Source organism: Myxine glutinosa, chromosome 10, assembly GCF_964187855.1.
Source record: "Myxine glutinosa chromosome 10, kmMyxGlut1.1, whole genome shotgun sequence".
Classification (NCBI taxonomy): Eukaryota; Metazoa; Chordata; class Myxini; order Myxiniformes; family Myxinidae; genus Myxine; species Myxine glutinosa.
In genome coordinates, this window is record NC_136270.1 from 35,415,881 (window position 1) to 35,440,181 (window position 24,301).

Below are 24,301 nucleotides of genomic sequence, written 5' to 3' on the forward strand. Positions count from 1 at the left end.
TTCCCCATTAGGTCTTTGCCCCAATTTGACCCAATTGAACACTGGCCCCAGGACAGGATCCTCCTGCTGGGCCGTGCTCCATGCCAAAGTTCCGAATTCCTCATCTGCGGTTAGTGGCAAAATTGGCCCTCTCACCCGGGTTGCCCGGACAACGAGGGTCGGGTCCGAATCGCCCAATTGTTCCCTCTCCTCGTGTCTCGCACAAAATTTGCAGTTTCCCCCCAGACAAGGACGCCGAGAGAGTGCGTCCGCATTACCATGGGCCTTCCCGGCCCTATGGGCCACATCAAAATCGTACTGCTGCAACTTTTCCAACCACCTTGCAATTTGGCCCTCTGGTTCCTTGAACCGAAGGAGCCATTGCAAGGAGGAATGGTCAGTTCTAACCAAAAATTTCCGCCCGTACAAGTACGGGTGGAAATGGTTCATGGCAGCCAGCATAGCCAATAACTCTTTGCGAGTGACGCAATAATTTCGCTCGGGCCTACTTAAGGCCCGACTATAATAACCAATCACTCTCTCCACGCCCTCCTGTGTCTGAGACAAAACTGCGCCCAATCCTTCCTGGCTCGCATCCGTGTCCAGGGTAAATGCCCCGTTGCTAGTGGGGTAAGCTAGAAGGGGTGCGGATGTTAGACACCCCTTCAATTTTTGGAAGGCCTCGTGGCACTCCCGTGTCCAATTAAATCGCGTCCCCTTCTCCGTAAGCCGGTGGAGGGGACGGGCCAACTCCGCAAATTTCGCCACAAAGCGCCGGTAGTAGGAGCAGAGTCCCAAAAATCCCCGCACCTCTTTGATGGTACGTGGTGCGGGCCACTCCTCTACCGCTTTAATTTTGTCTGGGTCCGTTTTTACCCCCTCGCAACCGATGACGTGGCCTAAATAGGCCACCTCCTTGACAAACAAGGTGCACTTACTCGGGTTCAGCTTCAACCCTGCCTGTCTGAGGCACCCGAACACCTGGTCCAAATTAGCTACTGCCTGGGGGAACGTTTTGGCATGTACTAGGACGTCATCCAGGTACACCAGGCATGATTGCCATGGCATGCCGCCTAGTACATGCTCCATCAATCTTTCAAAGGTGGTGGGGGCGTTACACAAACCAAACGGCATCACAGTAAACTGATACAGTCCCTTACCTGTGGAAAATGCCGTTTTCTCCTTCCCTGCCCTATCCATCTCCACCTGCCAATACCCACTCTTGAGGTCCAAAGTTGAGAACCAATTTGAGCCCGCAACGGCATCGAGGGTGTCATCAATCCTTGGCAGGGGATATGAGTCCTTGAGTGTCACGTTGTTTAGCTGGCGATAGTCCACGCAGAACCGCGTGGTCCCATCCTTCTTTTTGACCAGCACAACAGGTGACATCCAAGGACTTCCCGAGGGCTCGATCACGCCTGCGTCGAGCATTTTTTCAACCTGCTCGTCAGCTTCCGCCCTCTTGCTCCAAGGGAGCCGTCGGGCGGCCTGACGAATAGGCCGGGCCTCACCGGTGTGGATCTGATGTTTCACCAGGCCCGTACGTCCAATATCCTCGGTGGACAGGGAGAAGAGGTCCAAATGGGACCCAACCAGTTTGTGTAAGGCCTCCCTCTGGGTACCTCCCAACTCTACGCTACTACGATTTACCATCTCGCAAATGGGATCGGGCCAATTCCTACTTCTTATTGAAGGCTCCCCCCGGGGCCGGCTCGGCTGGACGTTCTCGCCCCTCACTGTCGCGACTTCCTTAACTGGGGTGCAGCCAGCTACCCTCGTGCCCCTTACTATAGTGCGTGGTTCTGTACTTATATTTATTACTCGGACGGCCACTACCGGTCCGTCCGTTTTTACAAGGGTGCGGCCTACGATTAAACCAGGTATGGACTGCGCTGCCACCGGTTCGACCAGGCCGCAGGACTCCTGCCATGTTGGGCGAGCTGCCCACCGGGCCGGCACTATCGCCTCGGCCCTTGGGGGGATGGTCACGGCCTCGGAAGCCTCCAGCTCCACTCTCTCGGCCGTGCTCACTCCCCCTAACGGCAGCTCTTCTACTCCCACCTGCAGGATCCCCCGGCACAAGTCGATTTTACAACCGCTGGCAGTCAACAAATCCAACCCTATTAAACATGGGTCGCACACCTCCGCCACCCAAACATCTATCTCCCTCCTTACCGACCCTAACTTGAGGGTCACAGAACCACGCCCTATGATCGGGGCCGTTACCCCGGTAGCAAGTTGCAAACTATAATTTTGCAGGCGCTGGATCTTATCCCAGCCACCTGCGCTCGAATCAAGGACCACAGGGCTGATGATCGTGGCGCTAGCTCCTGTGTCCACTACGGCGTCTACCCCCACGCCGGCAATTTTGCATCTGATTGTCAGGCTACCGGTTCCAATTTGGCCACAATAAATGACCTGTCGCGTCAATGAGGGCTCTCCTCCATCCTCTTCTGCCGAACACCGCCCTACGTGCCCGACACCTTCTAGTTTCCCGGGGTCTGGCGGGGGGGTGTCTGGGGTCGGCTAACCCGCTCCTCCCTGGGCGGAGTTGAGGACCTCAACCGCCGGGGATCATCCCGGCGCGTGGCTCGACAGTGCCGCGCCAGGTGACCCAGACGGTTGCAAGTATAGCACCTCACCTGATAAGGTGCTTGTCTCCGGAATTCCAAATTTCCCCCCCTGTAGGTCCGAATTGGATTACCCGCTCGTGGTCCACCGCAGGCCACCTCCGGGGCCGCCTGCCATGGTCCAGGTCCCGCCAGGCGCTGGTCCACCAGCCTCCGGACCATGCCCGCTAGGTCAGGACTCACGTCGGGGGCGGGCCCCCTAAGGGGTCCGCCCTCCATCGGGGGTCCCACCTGGCGGACCGCCATTGCGTGACGCTCGCCCCCCCCCCCCCCCCGGGCCAGGGGCCTCGCTGCTTCCCAACGGGCCGCAGCGTCAGCCGCCTGGCTCAGAGTCTGCGGGCGCCACATGGCGAGCTGTTGCCGGAGCTCAATATCCGGGAGGGCCTGGATAAAATGGTCCAGCGCCAGGCTTTCCCGGGAATCCGCTGCCATGCTAGCATGTGCGATCCCCACTGCGCGGCGAATGTCGTGGGCAAGTTCCCCGATGGCTTCCTGGGGCTTGCGTTTTCGCAGCGCGAGCTGAGCTTTAACAAGCTCGCTCTGCTGTTCAATGCCGAATCGATTAATTAGGGCGTCGCGGAGGGCTGGCAGGGTGAGAGCACCTGCTGGTAATGCCGTCAGCACCTCCGCCGCCGCGCCGCGCAATGCGGCCACCAGGTGTACTCCACCTTCGTCCTCACCCCAACCGTTGCCCTTACACACAGTCAAACTGCGCCAGGTACGCGCGTAGATCACTCTTGCCGTCATACGGCGCGAGTGGGACCTTGTGGGACCACCTCGTATGCGAGTCGTTGCCCGCCTGCCGGACCCCGTGCGTCGCCCCTTGCGGGGTCAGCGCGGGGCCGAACCGGCCGGGCCCCCACAGTACATTACCCCCAAGGGGCTCTCGTGCCTCCCCTGTCCCTCTAACAACTACCCCTGTTGGTGTCGATGCATGGGTCACACTTCCGCAACCCGCTACCCATTCCATACCACCACAACCTTGCTCACCCACACCTCGCACCTCTCGTTCCATACCCTCCGGACCAGCCATACACCTCACTCTTGGCCTCTCACGAACATCCGGGTCTATCTCGACCCCCAAGCTTATTAAATCACCTGGCGCATCATCGCACGACCATATTGGTCACCACTTACACCGGGTCCTCTTTCTCTTCGCTTCTCCTCCATCACCTGCGAATCCCTCATCCGGTTAATGAGCACATCATCACGATCCGAACACAGACTTTGGACCAATTCTTTTACTTCCTCCTTTATCTCTTTCTTATCCTCTCTCCGTCGCTTCTTAATTTCGCTCACCCCTTCTTCCACTTCTTCTAATTTCTGCTTCACCTCCTTCATCTCCTCGTGCGCCCCTTTAAGTTCTTCCTCTAACTCCACTTTATTTTTTTCTATGTGCTCCCGCACCTCCCGCTCTTTAACCTCCATCACCTCTACCACCTTGTCCATTTTCCTCGTCAGGTCCTCATGTACCGTCTGACACTCTTTTTTAATTACCCCTACGTCCTTTTTCATCTCCTTCTGTGTCGATTTTAAACCCTCTATTACCGCTGTGTTCTTCTTTACCTGGTCCCCCAACTCCTTTTGTCCCACTGTCAGTTGTTCTACTCCCAGTGTCAACTCCTCTATACCACCTTGCAATTTTACAGTCCCCTTTCTCACCTCCTTCTCCATGCGCTCCTTACAGTGCCTCACCTCCTCGCGCACTCCTCCGACCTCCTCACTCACCCCTTTTCTGATCTCTTCTCCCATCACTTGCATCTCCTGCCCAGATGCCACCCTCATCTGCTCCATTTCCTCCCTGTGAGCATCCAGTTTAGTTTCTACCCCCATTCTGACCCCCTCTATCTGCTGCCCCATTTGTTTAACTTCCCTTTCCGCTTGGTCCCTCATGTCCCTCAATTTGCCTTCCATACTGTTTTCTAACCCCTCTAACCCCTTTTTCATCCCTTCCATTTGATTCTCCTGAACGGCCATTCTGTTTTCTACCCCCATTAACCCCTCCTGTATTTCCCCTAATCTATTGTCTAATCCCTCTATTCTACTCCCTAACCCTCCGATCTGGGCCCCCATGTCCTCCCTCAATTTCTCGCTATTGGACCCCATCCTTTGTTCTAACCGTTCCCCCATTTCTCCCATTTTGCCCCCCATTCTGCCCCCCAATCGCTCACTATCAGCCCTCATTTGCTCACTCTGAGCATCCATCCGGTTCCCCATTACCCCCATCATTCTGCTTTCCATTTCTTCGCTATTCTTGTCCATAAGGGCCTTCATTTGCATAAAAAAAAGGTTCAAATCCACCGGTGGCGCTACTACGGTCGCGGGCGCGGTCGCCGTGGCCATGTGTGAGGCGCCATTTTGCGCGCCCGTAACCTCGTGCGCGACGACGCTATTTTGCGAACCTGCCACCCTCACTGCTTCGCTCTCCTCATGTCCCTCATTTTGGTCCTGGATCGACCCTGCCTCACTCTCCTCTACCGGAACCCAGCCGTCTTGATCTGCCATAGCGCGACTTTCAAAATTCGGGTTTTTATTTTTGTAAAACACAATCAAATTTCGGTCACTTGTAATTTTGAGCGCTTTAAGCGCGCTTCGGGTCCGATCTCACTCCTCGACACCAATTGTTACAGACGCGGTGTTAGATGTTAGTTTACCGAGCGGTTTGGTATTACCGCGTCCGCACAGTTACTCCCCGATTAGAACCCTATCCCGCCCGATTCCACTCGAACGTTGGCCGAATCGCGCTACGCTAAATCAATGAAGGAAAGGACACAACGGCTGGGATTAATGCAACGACACAAGGGGTACAGTTCTCAAGACCTCCGGAGGAGGCTATAATTGGTGATGCAGAAACGGGTAGATTACACGGTAAGAGGTAAAGCACAGAAAGATGGGCACTTAGACACAGTCTTATCTATCCCCGACAGACCACAGACAAACGGGACAAGACTGACTTACACAGGGATTGATGGCAAGGAAGGGCAGGCAGTCGATAGCTCAAGGTGCACCTTGGCTCAGGGGCAGAATCGACCCGGTCCGGTCCAGAGATGCGGGGAGGTATCGTCGCGCTGGAGGTGGCGTCCTTTTCTCTCCAAGCTGAGGCGCATCTGACGTCACCTCCCTCTTCCTGCGCATGTCCAGCGGGGAGTGACACGCCCTCGGCTCGTTAGCTCCGCCCCAGATGGAATCGGTCCGCCGCTTCCATTGGCTGCGGGGGGTTACCGGGCTCCGCCCTTGACGAGGAGCTGACAGCGAGCCCCTGCGTGGTAACCCCGTCGGAGCACATGCTCAATGGCGGCTAACCAAGCCGGAGTGAGGACGCACACTCCCCGCGCCGCCGCCGCTGTTGTTGTAGTTGTTGTTGTACCATGAGGAAGAGCTGCGGGGAGGTATTGGGAGGTCCTAAACTTTCTAACGGTGCCATACAATCACATTCTGGTGCAACGAAGAGTCAGAATTAATGGAAACGAGTCCTTAACTGACATAGACTAAGAATAACTAGCAAGATGTCCTATAGTTGTCTACGTGAGATGCGGTGAACCTGGGTGCGACATTTAATGGGGGAAATAGGGGAAGGTCGGTTCTACAGAGTGTTGTTTACAGACAATGGGACTAGGGAATGGGGGATTGGGGATAGTTGGGGAGTATTGGGGAAATAGGGGAATATTTACAAGCGGATATGGATGGAGGCCAAATCCCATATCCGCAACAATATATATATATATATATAGGAGCAGAAACGGTGGGGTGGGCACAAGGGTGTGATATGCAGGTGGGGGAGGAGGATGTGACACGGGGGATGCGTGTACACCGGGGGGAATTGGGGTGTAGGCAGTGAGCCACTGATTGAGATCAGGAGGACACTGGGTGTGGGGGAAATGAGACACTGTGTGAGGGAAATGAGACACTGGGTGAGGTCAGGAGGACATGTGGTGGGAGCAGGGTACATCCCTATGGGGAGGTGAGAGATGGAGTGGGAGCACTCAGATGTGGGCAGGGGAGAGAAGCTGTAGGGATCGCAAACATGAAGGGGTTAATGGCTGTAACCCCACATTCGCTGCAAATTGTTTGTTTTCTCAGAGGTTTATTTTAATGTCTCATTGTTTCCCTGCTTCCCATTTGTCATTATGTTACCATTGTAGCGTCAGCTGTTTTGTTATGCCACAAGTTTACATTTAGTATCCATCATAGCTCAGTAATATTTTTTCAAGACAAGGGCTTAATGTATCATATAAAAGTGAAAATAACTTCATAAAACAAATGTACTTTCCCATGACAGATTCCTATATTTAGAAAAGACAGTGATTAAATGTAATGAACCAAAAACTACTTTGCAACCTCTGTTAGTTGCAACTGAGATAGTGCCTTATAAATAATATATCTTCCCTGACAAGGAACTTCAACATAGGAGGAGGCCATTAAGCCTTAAGCATCATAGCTTGCACGATCATTGCCAACCTATGGTTGTTTCTCCATACTTGATTTTAATAAATGCTGAGCTTCAAGGAAGGAAGTCGCATGTACCATTTTAAAAAGTCTTTGATAGGACCCGACCAGGATTCAAACCACTGACCTTCCAGACACTGAGTGTCCATTACAGTACCAGGAGTTACAGTACCATTACAAAGTGACGCTCTGACCATTACAGTACCAGGTGTGTACAAAAGGTTCTGTGGACAAGATAATCACAATAGTGGAGCACACCTCAATGTTATATCATATTTCAACATGTACGTATATATATATATATTGTTGCGGATATGAGGACTGTATATATTTTTTAATTGTGTGCTTTATTATTATTATTATTGTTATTCTGCGCCTCCTGCCTCCGGAGCTGTGTAAAGGTCAAAGGGCATCCCATAATTAGTCCACAAGCATACACGTCAGCCAATAATAGAATACCCCTGTTCGATAGTTATATCTTATTCTGTGTTTTAGGGTAAGGCTGTGTCTCCCATTAATTGAAATACTCCATTGCACCAGTGAAAGAGATAGATTCCCTTCATTCCCACTCCCAACACTTCCATTCCCCCCTTTTCATCAATTGCAATTCGCATTGCCAACTGCATGTTGGGCGGTTTTCCCTTCATCCGCCATTGACCACGAGGCAGGGTTGGGGAAGAAAGGCGTGTCTCCACCTCGTCATAGAGGGGAGGAGTGAGCCAGCCCCGAACAACCAACCGAGCATGAGGGGTTTGGTTTGAGAGGGCGGAGGAAGAGCGATCGGGGAGGTTCGCAAAGGTTCAAGGGTGGGGCTATATATAACCCATGAGAGACGCCCCCACGAGAGATGAGCTTTTACAGAGGAGAGACGAGTACAGGGAAAGGAGCTGGGTCGTCAGAGCAAGAGCGCGTGGAGAGGTCCATGACAAGAGCTGAGTTGGTCATCAGGGGTGGTCAGTGGTTGCGTTGAGTCGTTGCGTTGGAGAAAGAGTGGTTGGACAAACGAAAGAGAGAGGAGAGAACCCGTCACGCGAGAGAACCCGTCACGCGAGAGAACCCGTCACGCCAGACCCCCCACCAGCAGCGTTGGCTTGGCTCCACCAAGCAGCTCCGACCCGCTACCCCGCGCACACGACAGGATCGGCGGCCGTCGAGGTCCAGCCCGACGTCCCGTGCGGGATCAAACTCCAGCCAGCTCCGGGCCTTCCTCCAGCCACCCACCTCCTGTCATTCCTGCCTGCAATTTCCATCCATTTGCGTACGTGAGTTTGTTTTGTTCGTGCTGTCCTGGGTAGTAACAATAAGTCTGTATAAGCTAAAGATTGCACTGTGTCACCTGCGTCTCATGTCCCTGTAAATAAACGTGACTGCTCGCTTCCTACTTATATGTGTAAATAATAAATCCAATTACTCTTCTGTCCGTCTTCTCGTCTTATTCCTTTTCCTCTTTGCATTCGGTCGTTTTAGAGTTTTCCAGATTGGGCAGCTGCGGTGCGATACGGCCAAAGTTTGGGGTGAATCGGGTGAGTTGGGGAAGAATCGGGGGAACTGTTTGGTCGCGGTAATACACCACCGCTCGGTCAATATAACATCTTAACCGCGACAGTAACAATTGGTGTCAGAAGTGTCGGATTCGGACCTGAAGCGTTTAACGCGCTCAAAATTACAAAGTAGCCGAAATTTGCTTTTGTTTTACAAAAACCCGAATTTTGGAAATCGCGCCATGGCTGGTCAAGGCGATTGGATGCCGGTGGGTGAGCTAGAGGAGGGGTTAGGAGTAACCCAGGATCAAATGGAGGGGAGCAATGAGGAGGCGGTTGAGGGAGTATCAGGTGCACAAAATGGCGCCCTCGCGCACGTGGGTGTAGCGGCACCAAATTTTGCCGCGCCCGTGACCGTAGCAGTACCAAATTGCGCTGCGCCCGTGGTCGCGGCAGCCGAGCCAGAGATGCCAGAGTACATGCGAGTCTTTATGATTCAAATGATGGCAAAAATGGATGCTCAGGGGGAGCGATTGGAGGGCCAAATGGGGGTAATGGGGAATCGGATGGATGCTCAGAGTGAGCAAATGAGGGCTGATAGTGAGCGAATGGGGGGCAACATGGGAGAAATGGGGGGCAAAATGGGAGAAATGGGGGAACGGCTAGAAGCTAAATTTGAGGGATTAGACAATAAATTTGAGGGATTAGACAATGGGTTAGAGGGGGTGAAAAATGGGTTAATGGGGTTAGAAAATAGGATGGAAGACAAATTGCGGGAAATAGGGGAACAATCTGCCAGGGAAATCAAACGAATGGGGAACCAGATAGAGGAGGTGCAAATCGGGTTAGAAAGTAAACTGGATGCTCAGAGGGATGAATTGGGACAGATGAGGGTGGCATCTACAAAAGAGATGGAGGAGATGAAAGAGGGGATACGACGAGGTGTAAGTGAGGAGGTTTCGGGGCTACGCGAGGAGGTAAAGCGAGGTGAGAAGCGTATGGAGAAAGAGGTGAGAAATAATACGGCGAGGTTACAGGGGGGAATAGAAGATCTGACTGAGGAGGTGGAACAGCTGACAGAGGGACAAACGGAGTTAGTGGAGCAGGTTCAAAGGAACACTGCGGTACTAGGAGGGTTAAAAGCGACACAAAAAGAAATTAAAAATGACTTAATAGCGACACAGAGGCAATGTCAGATGGTACGCGAGGGACTGACAATGAGGGTGGACGAGGTGACAGAGGTAATGGAAACGAACGACCGGCAGGTAAGGACGCACATAGAGACGGTCACGGTAGCCTTAGAGGACGAACTTGAGGAGACGCACCGGGAAATAAAAGAGGTGAAGCAAAAATTAGAGGAAGTGGAAGAAGAGGTGAGTGAAATTAAGAAGAGACGGACAGAAACTAAGAGGGAGATAAAGGAGGAAGTCATGGAATATGTACAAGGTCTGTGTTCAAATCATGATGTGCCGCTCACTAACCAAATAAAGAGTTTGCAGGTGGCAAAAGAGGTGCGGAGACGAGGTGCCAAGGTGAATGGCGAAATATTCGGCAATGTATATGATGTGAGGAAAGCTTCAGTCGGCTTGGGGGTTGCTATGGATCCGGGTGTTCGTGAGAGGCCGTTGGTGAAGTGTGTGACAGGTCGGGTGTGCGAAAAAAGAGGTGTGCGAGAATGTCCGACCATGGGGTGTGTGAGGAAAAAGTGCGCGCCGACCAGTGAGTGTGCTGTCGAGAGTGAGTCGGTCGTAGCGCGTGTGCGAGGGAGCACATGGAAGCGCGGTGTGGTAAGTGTTACGGAGGAAGTAACGAAAGAGGATGCGCGAGAAAGGTGTGTAACGGACAGGTGCATGGGGAAAGAGTGCGCTGTCAAGAGTGAAGGAGAATGCACGCCTGTGGTGAGTGTTAGAGGATGTAACGGGAGAGTGTGCGCAAGAGTGTGCGCAAGAAAGGTGTGTAACGGACGGGTGCATGAGGAAAGAGTGCGCTGTCGAGAGTAAGGGTGAGTGCGCTGTCAAGAATGGAGGTGAGAGTAGTGAGAGTGACACGGAGCGTGAGTTGGTTGTGACAGGTGAGCGAGGATGTACACCTGGAATGGAAGGATGCACACCTGGAATGGTAGAGCGTGTGTGGGAATGCACACTTGAGTTGGTCGTGAGGCACGTGGTTGGGTGTGCGAGTGAAAGCACACCTGTGATTGTCACAGAGGAGGTGACCGAGGAAGGGGCGCGAAGAGGTGTGTTGGTGAGGTGTGCGAGCGATGAATGTGTGCCAAGGTGTTCGGTGGTCAGGTGTGTGACCAAGTCGGTGAGCGGAATGAGTGTACCGAGGTGTGTAAGGAAAGGTACGAGGAGCATGGGAACAGCTGGAGGTAGTACTAGTAGCAAGAAAGGGGTAGCGTATGCGTGTAAGCATGCAGGTTAGGCATCGACGGTAACCGGGTTAGCGGTTAGAGCGACTTTTAGCCGAATCGGGCCCTCGGTGCGTGCCGGGCTTCGCGTGCCGCGAGAACCAGCGGGGATCCCAGCCACGGCGGGTTCGAAAGGACCGCCGTACGCGATCCACGCTGGGCCTCGCTTGGAACGGCCGCGTCCGTGCTCCACTAGGCGGAGCGGGCAGCTCGATAGGAAGGGTCGTGATGGCGACCACTTTTTGTTGAGACGTGCCGGCAGGTCGAGATCGGGACATTGGATGGCTCCACGCCGAGGTCGTGCGTGGGATCTCGGCCCGGGTAAGCCCCCGTCCCTGCCCCGAATGTGGGACGTATCCAGCCGCTGGCACAAAACAACCCGCATTCATTGCTCGGCTGTACGAAGCCGAGCTTTAGAAGGGAATTGGCGCACCGAGAGGATCTAATAAGTAGACGGGTGATGAGGATAGTGTTTTGGACCCAAAATTAGAAAAAGGCAAAATTTGATGATTGGTACGGTGATTGGCAGATGATTGGCAGAATTTTTGATTGGTTGGATTTAGGTGTGCGAAATTGATAGTAGGACCTCCCCGATGTGGTGGGATGGGCAATCCACCATCCCTCACACCAAGGGGGGCAAAGGAGCACTAGCTTATGGGGTATATGGCAGTGAAAACTAGCCCGGGTGGGTTAGGATATTGTGTGTAGGGACCTAGAAGATGACATTAGGTAACGTTAAGGTTAGTTAGTGACAATGACACCTGTAGTGGGGACGCAGGTAGAGTAGAGTGGATGATAATGACGTGGGAGCGCAATAGTTTAAAGGGGTGACTGGGAAGCGCAAGTTTCAGAGGGGAGTAGTTAGATGAGATGATGCCGTGTGTTTGAGGATTGAACAGGTGTGATTGAACAGGTGTGATTGCACAGGTGTGCAACTGAACAGGTGTGTGGAGCAGTGTATGAGTGAGTGAAGGTGATTGTGTATTGTGCTGACCAAATGGTCCAGGAAGAGGAGGAGGGTGCAGGTGGCACCAGGTGTGAGTGCACAGGTGTGCAACAACAGGTATGGAGAATGGTAGTGTGGAATAAATGGAGTATTGGAATGGATGGTCGTGGAGTGAGTATGGTGGAAATTGTGGAGTGGAGTGGATGGTGCGAAGGTGTGAATGGGGGAAGAGTGCCCCCCCATCACGGATACCCGGGGCGGGTAGAGTAAGTGTTAGGTAGAGGGTATAGGTAAATTGTAGTTGGATATTGGCATCTGTGGTGCGGGTGAAAGAATGGTCTTTGGATGGGTGCATTAGTGTTGTGGAAATGGCTGGGCGTGTAGCCTGTTAGTGTGTGTAGTTGGTTTGGGCACTCCACCACTGTGAGGATGTCGGCCAGGTGAGGCCGCAGGTGGGCTCTGGGAGCCGGTAGTAGTTGTTGTGGATGGGGCCCGAGGATCCGGAGGACGGACCCGGGTAGCCCAGTGCCAGAGGGCACCGAGTGGGGTGACAGAACCAGGAGGGGTCTTCCCCAGTTAGTTAGGTTAGGGTGAGGAGCTAGGTAAGCTCGGGTGGCAACTACAGTGGTGGAGGTGTGCAGGTGGGTAGACCTGCTGGGAGAGCTACACGTCACAGCCCAGAAATTGTGCAAGGGCACCGGGAGATGAATCGGGGGAGTGAGACCCCAAATTGAGAAGCACCACAGTTTGGTCAATGGGAATTGGTTTTTAGAACCCATAGTGTAAGTTGGCCAATGGATTGGCAGGGAGGGACCCCGGGTAGTGTAAAGTGTGTTAAAATCATTTAGAGGATAGTTAGGATGAAGGATCTCCTCGCACCATCTGCATCCACTCACCTGAGGTGACAGGTACTCCACACCATGCCATGTTTAATTATTTTTGATGCAAATGTTTTGGATTGTGAGACGCATCATGACGTGGGTGTGACATTGTGCTTTGTTGTTCCATCTCTTCCTCCTTATGAGGATTGATGACGAATTGGGTGATGGCAAATTTTGGATAGTGGGGGAGTGAAGACGAATTTGGTATGAGGGAAATAAGGGGAAGACGTGACGGTAGCGACGGATTGGTAATGTGTAGATTTTTGTACATATGGGGTAAGGGCAAGGGTAGTGTAGGTGACAGGGGGGGTGACGTACGGTAGGGACGAGCTTTCTCATTTCGCTCACCGTACGCATTTCGCCTTGCATTGCCTTATTGATGTGTACCCTTGTGACCTTACCCCTCGCTCAATTGTCTCTTTTGTCTCCCACATGACCTGTGCGCCATTGGGTGCCGAGGGGAGCGTGCGTGAGTCGGCCATTGTGCGGCCGGCACTCTCAGAACCAGCTGTCTGCATCGATGCACCACATTATGGACCACATGCCTGTGGCCGAGCACCACTGATGGACCCCATGGGTTGGGGCATGGCCCCTCTGCTGGAACCGGCCATGAGGGCCCGAAATCTTGCTGGCGGACCTTGGCCACAGGGCACCGATGCCCCACAGGTGAACCACACGTAGTCGGCCCTGTGGGCCATAAATAAAGAAAATAAAATGGACACGTTGGGCACACTTTATTGCAAATAGGCCGCCAGTAAGAAAATGAAAGAAAGACAACATCTGGAAGAACAAATAATAATAACCAGCAGAGGGAGCTGAAGAGCAAGAGACACCTGCAGGGTTAGGGGTTGTTGATTTTATTTTTATTGAACATGCATTGAACACTGATGAACTATGGTGACTGCACCGATTGGTGCTTGAGGGTGCTTGTATTGGTGCGTTTTTAGGTGCTTTCATGGTGCATTGATGCAGAGCAGACTGTCTCCCCCCCAGAAAGAACAATCACAGGTCCTGGGTTAGTTTTGTAAATAAGAATAGCGTCATTGTAAATAATGCTCCCCACCGTCAGTGTATAGTTTGAAGACAATTCCGCAATTCGGTTAACTGTGGGCGTAAGTCTGTTAGGCAGGGTGCAATGGAGCAGCGGGACACATTTAGTTATGTTTTAAAACTGTCGCACTCAGGGTCAGGTTAAAAGTAGAGGGAACTACACCTACGTGTCACACTAAATAAAAGTTGTAGGCCCGGGACGTGCCTAAGAGGAGGAGGGTGCAGTGTTGCGGATATGAGGACTGTATATTTTTTTGATTGTGTGCTTTATTATTATTATTATTGTTATTCTGCGCCTCCTGCCTCCGGAGCTGTGTAAAGGTCAAAGGGCATCCCATAATTAGTCCACAAGCATACACGTCAGCCAATAATAGAATACCCCTGTTCGATAGTTATATCTTATTCTGTGTTTTAGGGTAAGGCTGTGTCTCCCATTAATTGAAATACTCCATTGCACCAGTGAAAGAGATAGATTCCCTTCATTCCCACTCCCAACACTTCCATTCCCCCCTTTTCGTCAATTGCAATTCGCATTGCCAACTGCATGTTGGGCGGTTTTCCCTTCATCCGCCATTGACCACGAGGCAGGGTTGGGGAAGAAAGGCGTGTCTCCACCTCGTCATAGAGGGGAGGAGTGAGCCAGCCCCGAACAACCAACCGAGCACGAGGGGTTTGGTTTGAGAGGGCGGAGGAAGAGCGATCCGGGAGGTTCGCAAAGGTTCAAGGGTGGGGCTATATATAACCCATGAGAGACGCCCCCACGAGAGATGAGCTTTTACAGAGGAGAGACGAGTACAGGGAAAGGAGCTGGGTCGTCAGAGCAAGAGCGCGTGGAGAGGTCCATGACAAGAGCTGAGTTGGTCGTCAGGGGTGGTCAGTGGTTGCGTTGAGTCGTTGCGTTGGAGAAAGAGTGGTTGGACAAACGAAAGAGAGAGGAGAGAACCCGTCACGCGAGAGAACCCGTCACGCGAGAGAACCCGTCACGCCAGACCCCCCACCAGCAGCGTTGGCTTGGCTCCACCAAGCAGCTCCGACCCGCTACCCCGCGCACACGACAGGATCGGTGGCATCGGCGGCCGTCGAGGTCCAGCCCGACGTCCCGTGCGGGATCAAACTCCAGCCAGCTCCGGGCCTTCCTCCAGCCACCCACCTCCTGTCATTCCTGCCTGCAATTTCCATCCATTTGCGTATGTGAGTTTGTTTTGTTCGTGCTGTCCTGGGTAGTAACAATAAGTCTGTATAAGCTAAAGATTGCACTGTGTCACCTGCGTCTCATGTCCCTGTAAATAAACGTGACTGCTTGCTTCCTACTTATATGTGTAAATAATAAATCCAATTACTCTTCTGTCCGTCTTCTCGTCTTATTCCTTTTCCTCTTTGCATTCGGTCGTTTTAGAGTTTTCCAGATTGGGCAGCTGCGGTGCGATACGGCCAAAGTTTGGGGTGAATCGGGTGAGTTGGGGAAGAATCGGGGGAACTGTTAGGTCGCGGTAATACACCACCGCTCGGTCAATATAACATCTTAACCGCGACAGTAACAATATATATATACATATATATATATATATATACACATACATACATACATACACACAGCAATACCCCGGCCTACGTCATTAATTGGTTCCATAAGCCGTGACGTAACTCGGTTTTTGACGTAAACCGGGCGTAATGTCTTTAAAATGCCTTAAAATGAAGACAAACACCGTAAAACTAGAGTAAATAACTGGAGGAGGCTGTGGCTTCGCCCTGAATCTTTGCTGCTCCCCGTCGGGAGTCCCTCCGTTGTTTTCTATCGGTTGGGTCTTCTCCTCGAACGGGGTGACCGGCACGGACGTGTCGACCGTGAGCGGGCTTGTGTGCCGAGTGGCTCCGCGGCCTGCTTCACCATGGCGTGCTTTACCCAACGTGTCCGAGCAGTTTCACCGGTGGTCGTGTCGTGTCGTCTGTGACGAACGAACGAGCTCAGGGTTCCGTGAACCCGGCCGCCCCAGGGATCGACGCTCGCCTCCGAGTCGTAGGCGTGCCCCGTCTTTTCTCGAGCGGCCGAAGTTTCGTGCTTCTTTTTTTTTGGACGATGCGATATACGCAGAAACGACGACGTACAGGCAGGCATTTACAAATCCATGCACATGTGCACATGCACACGTCGATCGGTTCGTCGACGCCGGATGCCGGCGAGGTGCCCGACGAGGCACCCCGGCTCGAGGCATGACACGGTCGTTCGTTTCACATGGGCCATGGGGCCTGACCTCGTTGCGGACATTGCACACTCTGCACGGTGACGTGATGTAATGTCTGCCACGGACGGTCGTCCGAGCCGGCATCGTCGTCATGTTTCGCCGTTGCCACGTTACGTTACGTTGGTTGTTTTACACAGTTAAGGAATAATCACAAAAATACCAGCATAAGGCAAAGCAAGCATGCGACCACAGCACAGGACAAAATGCATATGGCATCGCCTTTGTTTTGAATGAGAACCAGCAGCTACGCGTACGTACAGTATACTGTTTTATTTATTTTAAATATATTTTTAAGGAAAAATTAATTTTTTTCACGTCCTCTTATGATGTAGGAGTGACAAAGTCGCACATAATGACGTTCGCTGAACTGAAATTTACTCTCGAAGAGTGGCGTAAAGTCTGGTTTGACGTTGGTCGAAATGGAGTAAAACGGGGTATTGCTGTATATATATATATAATTAGCAAGAAAATATATTCTGATTCTCATGTACCATACTCTATTACATAGCGAAGACATTTCTTGGCAGGGACTACACTAGGTGGTTTGCGATTGTCTTTTCCAGCAGTACTGTCTTTGTCTTTCCCTCGCGGTCCCCATGTGCTGTTTTTGTCTTTCCCTCGCGGTCCCCATGTACTGTCTTTCCCTCGCGGTCCCCATGTACTGTCTTTGTCTTTCCCTCGCGGTCCCCATGTGCTGTTTTTGTCTTTCCCTCGCGGTCCCCATGTGCTGTCTTTGTCTTTCCCTCGCGGTCCCCATGTACTGTCTTTCCCTCGCGGTCCCCATGTACTGTCTTTGTCTTTCCCTCGCGGTCCCCATGTACTGTCTTTCCCTCGCGGTCCCCATGTACTGTCTTTCCCTCGCGGTCCCCATGTACTGTCTTTCCCTCGTGGTCCCCATGTACTGTCTTTCCCTCGCGGTCCCCATGTACTGTCTTTGTCTTTCCCTCGCGGTCCCCATGTACTGTCTTTCCCTCGCGGTCCCCATGTACTGTCTTTGTCTTTCCCTCGCGGTCCCCATGTGCTGTTTTTGTCTTTCCCTCACGGTCCCCATGTACTGTCTTTCCCTCGCGGTCCCCATGTACTGTCTTTGTCTTTCCCTCGCGGTCCCCATGTGCTGTTTTTGTCTTTCCCTCGCGGTCCCCATGTGCTGTTTTTGTCTTTCCCTCGCGGTCCCCATGTACTGTCTTTCCCTCGCGGTCCCCATGTACTGTCTTTGTCTTTCCCTCGCGGTCCCCATGTGCTGTTTTTGTCTTTCCCTCGCGGTCCCCATGTACTGTCTTTCCCTCGCGGTCCCCATGTACTGTCTTTGTCTTTCCCTCGCGGTCCCTATGTGCTGTCTTTGTCTTTCCCTCGCGGTCCCCATGTGCTGTTTTTGTCTTTCCCTCGCGGTCCCCATGTACTGTCTTTGTCTTTCCCTCGCGGTTGTCAGCTCTTTCACGAGCCTCGATTCAGAATAGAAAAAAAAAAAGAAAAAAAAAAAAGGTAGTTTGGGCAGGAATTTGTAATTTGGCCAGGGTGTTGGGACTGTTGGCGATATCTCGCCTACTCTTCACGAAGGACATGGTGGGGTTTTTAACGTCTTCCAAGTAATGCCAGTAGACAGGCCGCCCATTTTAACGTCCATCCGAGTGACGGAACACACATTGATGAATCACCTTGCCTGTGAAATACCGTGATGACAGGTTGGGTCGGAATTCTAACCCCAGGCGAGACAGCTTAGAGGCGAGTGTGCATCCCTCTACGTCTGGAGTCTGGAGCATCCTGCCAGCCAAAAATATATAAATGGTATATTTATTGACATCTACACCTCAATACACTTATTTGTGGTGTGCCTTGGACTATTGTAAATCATCTTACTATAATTCACCAATTGTCCGTCCGTCCGTTCGAAGGTACCGCAAAAACGACTCAACCGATCGCAACGATATTTTGGGTGGGTATTCCTGGGACCCCTGGGAGTAACATAGGCTGTATTGTTTTTCCAATTTTCCAGTTTTTCCAAACGCGATGGAATAATATTTACCGATATGAACAGCGATGTGGCTTTTGTTGAAATTCTACAAATACTGTTTTTTCTACGTACCAGGAGAGAGTAGATCGACTCCTGACGAACTCTTCCTATATGAACGTTCAGCTCTGAAGTAACATGGCAGCGTGTGCAAAGCGACTGAGAAACAGGTGTAGCGGCCACTGCTGTGTTACAGATTCGGCGCGCACTCTTCACACACAAACGTGCGACTGAGAAAGACGTGTAGCGGCCGCTTCTGTTTTGCAGAAACATGTACTGTTTAGATTTTGATGACTTGCGTGTGATATGATTCAACGGATGTTTATATGAATCGTTTAAAATAAAAAAGCCTTCTGATATTTTGCCTTTTCATTTGGGCTTCCCAATCCTCTCTATCTCTTTGCTGATGACTCCACTCTCTGCCGCTCCATTCCTCATCCCTCAGATCGGCAGTCTGCAGCCTCCTCACTCTCTGCAGACCTGGACAAAATCACAGACTGGGCAAACAAGTGGAACATGTCTTTCAATCCTGACAAATCTCACACTCTTACGATGTCTCTCCGAAAAGACCGACTGGACAACCCTCCCATCTACTTTCTGAATAATCCTCTCCAAGAAGTTCTGTCACTCAAGCTTTTGGGTCTCACTATCTGCCATGATCTTTCCTGGGAAAACCACATTTCCAAGCTGGCTTCCAAAGCCACTCGCCGACTGTCCATCCTCCGTCGTGCGAAGTCCTTCTTTGGCACACCTGAGCTCCTCACCACATACAAGGCTTTCATCCGCAGCTCAATGGAATACTGCTCTCCCCTGGGCTGGTGCTCCTGCCTCACACCTAGCTTCTCTTCACGCTGTTGAAACCAAAGCGTTCAGAATCATTGGAATCTCCCGCGATGACACTATCTCCGAGGGCCTTTCACTTACTCACCGCAGGCAGGTTGGTGGTCTTTCCCTCTTCTACCGACTCCTCTCCGGCCTTGCTCCCCCAGCTCTCTCTGGGCTCTGTCCCCCAAATATTCCTGCAGGTCACACAAGATCTGCCTGCAACCCTCTTATGGTTAAACTGCCAAAATCAAGACTCTCTGCTCACCTTCACTCCTTCATTCCTCTTTTCTCCCACCTCTGGAACAAACTCCCTCACTCTCTTCAATCCCACTCCTCCCTCCAGGTCTTTAAAACGGCTGTTCACCACCATCTCCTATCTTCCCCAATCCAAAACCTTGATCTTTTCTACCCCCGCTAATTTCACCCCAAATCCACTTTTTTGAGGTGACTTTTGTCTTCTTTCCTGGAAGTCCTTGGTGTCCTTTTGTTTTATACCTATCCTGCCTCCCCCCAGGCCCTCTCCCTCCCACACATCTCCTAATGTCCCTGCTCTCAAATGTTGTGTCTGTGTGCTTCCTCCCCTTCTCTCCCCATCTTGTCGACCGCTCCCCTTTTTATATACTTTGTTTGCTTGTTTGTTTGATTTGTTTGTTTGATAAATGTTAGCTCTTTCACGAGCCTCGACTCTGTATGAAAAAAAAAAAAAAAAAAAATTTGATGCCCCGCATAGGGCGGGTACCATTGCTAGTTCATATAACTCTTTGAACACCCCATCCCCAGCTCAATTTGAAGTCCCCTGCTCAATGTAAACGTTTAAAAATCTTATGAATGAAAGTCATTTTCTGTGTGTCTGTGTCTGTGTGAAATGCCAATCACACCCAAATTGCTGGGCCAATTGCCACCAAACGTGACTCAGACCAAATTAGACCTCCTGTTCAACATCGGCTACTTGGGTGTTTTTTTTTATGACAATGGCCAATGATGATATTGCCAAATGAAATTATAAATAAATTATTTATTTATTATGGCAATTTGTAAGTGTGGCCTCTGTAACCCGTTTCTGCCACACCCCTCCGCTCAACGGCAAATTTGAGTTTCTCACTTCATCCGCCTCGCATTTAATTTCTCTCCAGAGTTAAAAACTGCGATACTGGTGTGAGAATTGCATTGTTTTGTCGAGGGCTGTTCCGTTTGAGAGCCTGCAAGGTGACTTCCTTGTTTTGTTTTATACCTTTCAAAGTTAAACCTTTAATTATTTTTTCTGCCATTTTGTGTTCCCTCGTCCAGATTTTTTCATTTATTTGATAAAGCCTCTCGTCTGTAGGCAATTGTTCCGATGCATTATTAATTTGCATTCGTGAAAGACTTGCCCTAGCTGGTTCGGGAAAGATTTGGGCCAACCCGACAAGAATGCAGGATTAATAATTGTGGATGTTAAAGATAAAGAAGAAGAATCACCTTTAACATTCTCTGAAAAAGACTTTATTGGAACATTTTCTGCAGTCAATGTCCCCCCCCCCCCCCTCCCCCCTACTTAACCATGCTTTAGAAATGGCATGATGCCCTTTTTGGCTTTGCAATGCCCATTAAAAAGCTCAAGGACAATCTTTTCCCCTGAGCAATGCCAGGTACGCCTGCTAATATTAATTAAAAGTGATTGTTTTTTGAAAGGTTTCAAATGATTCAACATTACTGTGCATAACAAATGAGAACATTTTAGTCAATGTCGGTAACAAACTTTTGCGTCGTCATATATTTCAGGTTTGTTATGATGTACATGATATTTGTGCGTGTGCTTGTCTTTTGTGCAGTGTTTCGGGAACCAGAAGTAATGTATACGATGCAAGTACGTTACCTCACCAACAACTGCAGACCGTCTCGGAACAAGCAAATGCTGAAAACACTGCAGCAAGAGTGGAACCGCCATCTAAGAACCTTGAAAAGCTACATCACTGGGCTTAAGTCCAACTGTTCTCATGTGGACTACCCTGTTCTGGGACCAAAACACGAGCTCAATATCTCCTTCTCCGGTCAGTTCGTATGGTCATAGTGGTGTTATGGATTAATACGATGTCTATTTAATCAGTTTCCGACAACAGTGTATATGTAGTAAGTGCTAAATCTGACCTTTTGTTTGGGGGTCAACATATCATGGACATCCATTTTGCAATGGGTTGACTTGCTTGGCATTTTCATCTGTCGCACAGCTCATACTTAATGTTGACTTATCCGTTGTCTCCTAATGTCATTGTAATTAATGGAAAAGTGCGCTGTTGTCTTTGAATGTCCTTGTCTTTCATGTGATTTAGGTATAAGTTCAATTATGAGCTCAACTGTGATTACTGGAAAATACAAGTGACTGAACTTTTTAATCTACTCCCAACACTATACATGGGATACAAACCTGGGATCATGATCATGCACACTCAGATGGTCCAGAAATTCCATTTACCTACTTTACCCATGCTCTTAAATCCTCCAAGCCTTCTATGTCTTGTCTCCTACCTTTTCTCCAACTCTCTTGATTTCCATTTTCTCTCCTCTCCTTTCTCTTTTCTTTTGGTTTTTCAAATTTATACTTTGTAATTTACTACTCGTACTTGTATTCCTGCAACCCAAGCCATGTGAATCTAGAAACGCCCTGAAACGCCCCAATACATGAAATCACCGATACATTTATTCCCGATACATGAAACATCCTGCAACCCAAGCCGACAGAAAACAGACTTTTCGAAATGCTGGCCATATTTTCCATCCAATCATCATGTAACTTTGTTTAAAAAAAAATCTCCCTGGGTAGCCTCTCTGATGTTGAAAGTTTTGTGTCATTCGCTCAAGTGTTTGCAGAGAAAACAAATTAATAAGCAAATAAAGGTGAAAAGGTGAGGGCGGAAGAAAAAAAAAAGTGAGGACCTCTGGACGTTCCACAACATGGTCAAGGATAGTTGTGGATGCCTTTTAGTAGTTTAACTTGGGAGGATAGGAACTTATTGAGTTCTATACCCTCAAAATTCTTCAAATGGTAATGATTCCTGGTCTTTCAGGCCTTTCGGTACCATCCCTTACCCCCCCTGCCCCTTCCACATCCAGGTTGGCCTTTTTGGTGTTATCTGAGCTGATTGCTCGCGATGCTTACTTATAACCCAGGTTCAAGTCCCTTTTGCTCTATATACAGTATTTGGCAATGTCCACCCGTGTCCTTGTAATCAATATGAAAAGGACTGATTTATGCACTAGCTGTGGCCATTTGTGGACGTGTGTAGCTGCTAATTTGCACCCTCATTTCAGACAGTCATGTTTTGTTTGGGGCTAGGAGGATAGCCTGGAGGTTTGCACACTCACCTCTGAGCAGTCTCGCCTGGGTTCGAATCTCGACCATCATGGTAGCTAATAAGCTGTCATCCTGGTGTTTCGCAGGCAGGGCGATTCATACTCTGTATGTGTGTACAGTCCCTCGGATTGACGTTCAACTGGGCACTTCATTTACCAGCATTGGCTGGTGGACGTTATAGTTCCCATGGTGTCTTTCACGAAGAGTAGGTGAGTTATCGCCGGCACCTTGAACAAATTCCAAATTCCTGCTCTAAGTTACATGGGATGCTATGGCATCAGTGGCACAACTATACCCCTAGAAAATGATGCTACCCACAGCCATGTGCTACATAGGAAAGAAGAATAAGAAGAAGATTTGTTCACATAACTTAACTAGCTTCTACTGACATCATCCTGGTCCTCTTCTGAGGTCTGAACGTACCATAAAAGCAAAACAAGTTTATAAACTCTTGTTGCTGAATTTTTTGATAAAGAGAAGATTATAGCAAAGATGTTTGCACATTCCAAATGAACTCGATATTATTGGGAATGAAAATCCTATCAAAGCTGAACCGTTGCTATTTCAGGTTCAATCGTGGATGTTTACTACCTTTCACCAGCAGCCAAGAGCACAGCCATATCTATCATCATTTATCATCGATATCAGTTAGTGATTGATGAACTATTCATGCATTCGCTCATTCAACATTTCATTCTTTCACACATTTTTTGAGTGGAGGCTCTCGAGACTTTATTGACATCATCAGGAAGAATTCTGGAAAAGGATGCTCAGTGAGGAATGTCTATCATGAATACTAGCAACGGTACCCGCCCTATGGGTGGGGCTTCAATTGGGAGGCCCAAATGAAAAGGAAAAATATCAGAAGGCTTTTTAAAATTTTAAACGATTAATATAAGCCTACCCCTTGTTTTTTGTGTTTTGTGTGTCGGTTTGTCTTTTTGTGTGATTAATGTTAGCTCTTTCACGAGCCTCGATCTTGTATACAAAAAAAAAAAAAAAAAAAAAATCTATAAACATCCGTTGAATCATATCACATGCAAATCATCAAAATCTAAACAGTACATGGCACCCATTTTGACCAAAATGACCAAAATCAAAACCCATTTTGAAAAAAGATTGAATTCTGCAAAACGGAAGCGGCCGCTACACGTCTTTCTCAGTCGCACGTTTATGTGTGCAGAGTGCGCGCCGAATCTATAACACGGAAGCGGCCGCTAGACCTGTTTCTCAGTCGCTTTGCACACGCTGCCGTGTTACTTCGGAGCCGCACGTTTATATAGGAAGAGTTCGTCAGGAGTCGATCTACACTCTCCGGGGTACATAGAATTTCAACAAAAGCCACATCACTATTCATATCGGTAAATATTATTCCATCGTGTTTGGAAAATTGGAAAACTTGGAAAACTTGGAAAAACAATATAGCCTATTTTACTGCCAGGGGTCCCAGGAATACCCTCCCAAAATATCGTTGCGATCGGTTGAGCCGTTTTTGCGGTACCTTCGAACGGATATTTGGTGAATTATAGTAAGATAATGAATATTCCCACGCCTTAGCCAAATGCAGGTCTTGCTGTGCACAGCATTCTGTTCTCACAGTTACAGTGCATGGTGTTTATCCACCAACAAGTGAAAGCAGACAAAGGCTGTCTCACACGTGTTATGTTGCTTGAGTAACATTTGGTGAATTATAGTAAGATGTGCTAATCACGAGTAGAGTGTCTGTATCATGGGAGCAGGGGAGGGTTCTCTGAGATGCTGCACTATATTTTGTACACAACATCAAAAAGCAAGTTCATAAAACCTGTACAATCCAAATGCAGCTTGTATTGAGAAAGGGTGGGTGATTTGTATGAAAGAGCATAACATTATAATATACGGTATGTGTTCCCTTGGAAGGAACTTCAACACAGGAGAAGGCCATTAGGCGAGCCTGGCTATGATTGCCAACCAATGGCCGTTTGCCCATACTCTACCCTATTATAAATACTGAGCATCAAGCAAAGAAGTAGCACGTTTTTAAGTCTTTGGCCTGATTGGGCTGGGGTTAGAACCACCACCCTCCTATGCA

The 24,301-nt window shown here is 49.8% G+C and overlaps 1 protein-coding gene across 1 annotated transcript in view; it reads left to right on the top strand.

Moving 5' to 3' along the window:
• LOC137415520 (zona pellucida-binding protein 2-like) overlaps positions 1-24,301 on the top strand; it is a 184,497-nt gene that overhangs the window by 127,594 nt on the left and 32,602 nt on the right. The window contains exon 5 of the mRNA XM_078785552.1: positions 20,711-20,929. Coding sequence (XP_078641678.1) covers positions 20,711-20,929 — 219 coding nt within the window. The remainder of the gene's footprint in view (positions 1-20,710; positions 20,930-24,301) is intronic.